Here is a 5,467-nt window from a genome sequence, read left to right on the forward strand (position 1 = left end):
GGGGGTAGTGCAGGAGTGCCTGCATAGCAACAGAGGTTGGAGGCCAGAAGACAAAGGTAATCTAGGATCAATGGAAGCTGTGGATTGAGGTTAGTTAACATATGTTCAGCACCTCTCTTGACCATGTATGTTTAGTCATAAGCAATCCATATAATGCAGCAGCAACGGGTCGCAGCTCTGTAATCCCATGGAATTCAATAAACCCAGAGGCTGTTTTCTGTTTCTGTCCCCCCTCCCCCCCACCCGCCCGCCCCCTCAGGACTTCACCATGACCCTGTATCTGAGGCACTACTGGAAGGACGAAAGGCTGGCCTTCCCGAGCTCCACCAACAAGAGCATGACCTTTGACGGGCGCCTGGTGAAGAAGATCTGGGTGCCCGACGTGTTCTTCGTCCACTCCAAGAGGTCTTTCATCCATGACACCACCACTGAAAACATCATGCTGCGTGTGTTTCCCGACGGTCACGTCCTGTACAGCCTGAGGTGAGGACACACACACAGATATCTGCCATGTCGGGGCTTTTTCTCCCACCAACCAAATGCGACATGGCAGGCCTTGTTGCAGCATGCACAGAGCTGGTGACGTTTACGCTCTGCTGTCTCCCCCTTCAGGGTTACAGTTACTGCTGCGTGCAACATGGATTTCAGTCGTTTCCCTTTGGACTCGCAGACGTGCACGCTGGAGCTGGAGAGCTGTAAGTACTCCACTCTAGTGCTGAGAACATAGACAGTATATAAGAAGTGGTTGTAGTCATCGTGACATAACTGATTTCTTTAGTTTTGAAGCCTTAAGTTTGGCATTTTGGCCGGCAAAATCCTGGCTTTTTGCAACCAATGAACAGAAGTGACCATATTTGAACTACAGAGGAGAGATATAGAGACGGCGTATACAGCTGTGCTAGAGACCTGCCAATCAAAAGGTGAAATGTTATTCATTACTGTTTTATTACTATTAACTGTTAGTTATCAGTAAGACGTGACAGGTGTTTTCACATGAGTGGGTATTAATCAGAATCAGAAATGGTTTATTGCCAAGTATGTTTGCAACAGGCGGCAAGTGTCTCAAAGCTGCATTCTCTCTAGTGTCCACCAGGGGGCGACTCCTCTGGTTGTATAGAAGTCTATGAGAAAATGACTCTACTTCTCTCTTGATTTATTACCTCAGTAAACATTGTAAACATGAGTTTATGGTCTCAATCTCTAGTTTCAAGTCTTCTTCAACACAGCATGATGTTCATTTAGTACATTATGGTCCATTTAGAGTCAAACAGACCATAAAGCAGGGGATGCTTTAGGGCGGGGCTACATTTTTATTGTCTACGTTTTCTCTACGTCACTCCTCCACAGTACAAATATGGTCACTTCTGTTCAGTGGTTGCAAAAAACCAGAAGGTGACGGCCAAAATGTCGAACTAGAGGCTTCAAAACCGCAGTCAACCAGCCCAGTTCTTTTATACAGTCTATGACTTTCACACACAAGGATTAGGACTTGGTGATTGTTACATGACAATAAACACAGTATCGGTACAAGACATGATTAAAATAAATGATGTGAAAATTTACAATATTGTCTATTGTTTTGATGCCTTTGGTTACAGGAAATCCTCACATACCTAAGCCTGTATCCATCCTACTACTGCAGCTGATACTGAACTCTATTCTTGCGTTCACGCGTTCTGTCCTTCAGACGCGTACACAGACGAAGACCTGATGCTGTATTGGAAAAGCGGCGACGAGTCCCTGAGCACCGACGACAGGATTTCTCTGTCTCAGTTCCTCATCCAGAAGTTCCACACTTCCTCCAGACTGGCGTTCTACAGCAGCACAGGTAGACAGACGGGCAAAACAACGCCGAGTTGACATAGAACTTTTTCTATAAGGCTGATATACCCGATGGTAAAAAATGGCTCCAATAGGAGCTCTAAAGACTTCATGCTCAGTGTGGCAATTAGTATTTTCACTAAGTTGTTGTTATTATGAACCGAAACGGGAAGCACCTTAATGACTAATTCCGAGGCCCTGTATTGTCGAGGGGCTATGTGTCAAAATCTACTTTTAATACCATAAATATTTCAGTTGTAATTATGCTTACATGATACATATTCTCAAACAAATTCATGTTTAATCAACGTATAACCAAGTTGGAGAACACTAGGGGACCTCTCTGCTGACGGGTTGATCAGACCCTGATATTAAAGAGTCTGAAGTAATTGTGTTGGCTGAGTGGAACCTCAATGAGGCAAGACTTTAAATTAACATTACATTCTTTAATATGGCCTGCTCTCTTCTGCACTCAGTCAGTTGCAGGGAGTGCTTATTTTTCATTGCACTGTGCAAGAATATTTAATTTCTATATAATAGTATAATGTTTTTTCTCACAGTTTGATGTTCCTATCACGTTGCAAACGTTTCTAAAGGACAGTTCTTTGCCTTGTTGGATCTCCAATCTGCTACGAAAGGAATGAAATAGTAACATATATTAATTATATTAATAAATATATAAAAGCTGAAAGCTGCTACTGAGTGAAGCTTCCAGTAAAAGCTCTGAAAATAATTGTTTGGCTTTGCCCAATGAGGTTTTACTCAACCCGGTGAGATTAGCACTGGATCCAGAGAAAAGCTGTTCCTCTGAGAAATGTTTTTGAATCAGAAACTCAGAAACTAGAACACTGATGTGAAAAAAACACCTTTTGGGCTATTTCAACATTTCCCTCATATTTCCCTCACATTGTTATTTGCTGCCTTACTTTGCTCTGCTGTCATAAATGTTGTTATCCGATGCAATTATCTCTTTACTATTCAGATGTTGTTTTTTGTTTTATCGGCCCATCCAGATTTCTATCACCCCTTTGCAGATCAGTTCATTCCACCTGGCTCTGTGTTTATTGTGGTATCATTTCTGTTTTACCTCTGACACATAAAAGAACAAACCTTCTCGTTATTCTGCTTCTTCCCTGTCTCCAGGCTGGTACAACCGTCTGTACATCAACTTCACTCTGCGGCGTCACATCTTCTTTTTCCTGCTGCAGACCTACTTCCCCGCCACTCTGATGGTCATGCTGTCCTGGGTGTCCTTCTGGATCGACCGCAGGGCCGTCCCTGCCAGAGTCTCATTAGGTAACACGATGACCATCCTGCCTGTTCACATATATTATCAAAATGCCTTTGCCAAATACGTTCTGAAAATGCAAACATTTAACTCGTATGAAACATGGACAATACTGTACCAGCGGACATGAATGAACACATTTCTGGAGACCCTCTACAGACTTGTGTAGCTTATAGCGCAGACTGCTGACGGAACTACGCCGTAGCCACGTTTATTCACTCCAAACCAGTTTGCATTTCAAAATTCACTTGACAATTGAATTGCAACACGGCTATTGACTCTTGCTTGTTTAATCTGTACACAAGCAGGAATGTAATATGACAATTTGTGGTTTTAAGGGGAGTTACAGCCTCAATGTTGGCAACTTAATGACTTTCTTGCTAGATTTAAGGACTTTCAAAACCCCTTTTAGTGTCTATTTTTTGTTAAAGCACATAGCGACAAATTTATTAGGTGGACCTTAACTCCTCAGCCTTGAAGAAAGTCTCCAATTATTGTCAGTGAATGTTCTCTCATGTGTCTGTGGCGCTCTAGACGTATGCTTATGGACTTAGATATTTCCACTGGAACCCTGAAGTCGGGAGAACCTCACCAACCCCGACCAAAAGAAAAATCCAAGATTACTGCAGAAGTGAAATTTGTAATATTATACTGTTTATTAGCACTTCTGTCTTGTTTGTGTCTCATTAGACGTAAAAAACAAAGCTGTCCAAATTCCATCTGTGGACATGTTGCTGCGTGTTTGTATGCGCAAAATACAGCGTAACGGTTTGTTATCAACTGGTTTCTTTTCCGACTTGTTGTGCACCATGTCACATCATCCCCATTGTTTTGTCTGGGGACCACCTTCTCCTTTTCTTTTTCTTTTTAACAGTTTCAGTTTCCCCAGTTTCTCGTCTCTGCCCTCCAAGTTCCAGAGGTTGATGTCTGTTCTGGACCGACGGAGATAAACATGGCCTCTTCATATTTCACACAAGGTGGTTTGTTCTCTGTGCTTCAGGTATAACCACGGTGCTCACCATGTCCACCATCATCACTGGAGTCAACGCCTCCATGCCCAGGGTGTCCTACATCAAAGCTGTGGACATTTACCTCTGGGTCAGTTTCGTCTTTGTCTTCCTCTCCGTGCTCGAGTACGCTGCCGTCAACTACCTGACGACGGTGAGGGACGGTAAAGACCGCAAGCTCAGAGAAAAAGCCAGGCAACAGGTACCATTTTTTAGAAACAACCTATGTCTCCCAAACGGTGCTTTCAACTTCTTATTCAATCCTGATTCCTTTTGCTCTCTTTTGCTCAGTCGCAGACACTCCCCTGCACCTGCGGCATGTCCCACGCCAGGACCATGATGCTGGATGGCACGTACAGCGAGGCGGACGCCAACAGCCTGGCGGGGTACACGCGGGGCTCCATTGCGGCCGAGGAGTCGTCGGAAAAACAGGAGCGGATGGTGGTGCATCTCTCCCTGGACAAAGAGCCCACGGGGATCAAGAAGAAGGGCATCCGCGGCTTTCGGATCATCCAGAACACCCACGCCATCGACACCTCCTCTCGCATGATCTTCCCCGGCGCCTACATCCTGTTCAACCTGGTCTACTGGTGTGTGTACTGCTGAGCGTGTGCATTTGAGCCGAAACTGTAACAGTGAAGGACAAAAACTGCGAAATCTTTTTGTTTACCTTTGAAGAGAGAGATACAGCTGTTTCTATTCTGCATTTTTAAGTGGAGCAACGGGTTTCGACAGGATGGCAAAAGTAAATCAGCAGCTTCTGGGTGTGAATATCTCAGAACTCGGGCCCACATGTCATCGCTGGACTGGACCACTTTAACAGCTTCTCCTGCTTCACATGATTATATCACGAGCTCATTCTTACCCTCAACCAGTGTGCGAAATACGTACACAATATACAAGATTTAATGGTTGCAAGCCACGGAAACTAGGCTGTATGCACTTTGCACACATATATTCAGCTGATATCGTTAACAATAAAACCACTCACACAACTCCACAGCCACGCCCTGCAACAGAATACGCACGCTCGCCTCTCTCTCTCTCTAACCCGACACTCTGACCTCGGCTTCCTCTAGTTGCCGTCTTGGTATCCGAGAAGAGGAGAGACGTCTTGTTTTATTCCAGCTTCTCACGAAAGGCATTAGATCAAATTTGTCCAATGGGGGTCCGTTTAGGTCCACAAACGGACGTGAAGACAGGCTCGCTTAATGAATAATGAAAACTGCTGGGCATTAGTGAGCTTTTATAAGACATTTAAGAGACAATTACAGGAGACACAAATTTGTCTTATGATTTTAGAGCCCCCCCCCCCCCCCTCTGAAATTTAGCAATTGAGGCTTTCAGGGGC

The 5,467-nt window shown here is 44.4% G+C and overlaps 1 protein-coding gene across 1 annotated transcript in view; it reads left to right on the forward strand.

Annotated features, from left to right (window-relative positions):
• Window positions 1-5,417, forward strand: part of LOC116393721 (gamma-aminobutyric acid receptor subunit rho-2-like) — a 16,787-nt gene extending 11,370 nt beyond the window's left edge. Inside the window, exons 4-9 of the mRNA XM_031866276.1 lie at window positions 260-483; window positions 613-695; window positions 1,688-1,828; window positions 2,965-3,117; window positions 4,110-4,318; window positions 4,408-5,417. Coding sequence (XP_031722136.1) covers window positions 260-483; window positions 613-695; window positions 1,688-1,828; window positions 2,965-3,117; window positions 4,110-4,318; window positions 4,408-4,722 — 1,125 coding nt within the window. The 3' untranslated portion in view covers window positions 4,723-5,417. The remainder of the gene's footprint in view (window positions 1-259; window positions 484-612; window positions 696-1,687; window positions 1,829-2,964; window positions 3,118-4,109; window positions 4,319-4,407) is intronic.
• Window positions 5,418-5,467: the final 50 nt, after the last annotated feature.

The sequence above is a fragment of the Anarrhichthys ocellatus genome, unplaced genomic scaffold (genome assembly GCF_004355925.1).
Source record: "Anarrhichthys ocellatus isolate YVR2014 unplaced genomic scaffold, GSC_Weel_1.0 scaffold34, whole genome shotgun sequence".
In the NCBI taxonomy this organism is placed as follows: domain Eukaryota; kingdom Metazoa; phylum Chordata; class Actinopteri; order Perciformes; family Anarhichadidae; genus Anarrhichthys; species Anarrhichthys ocellatus.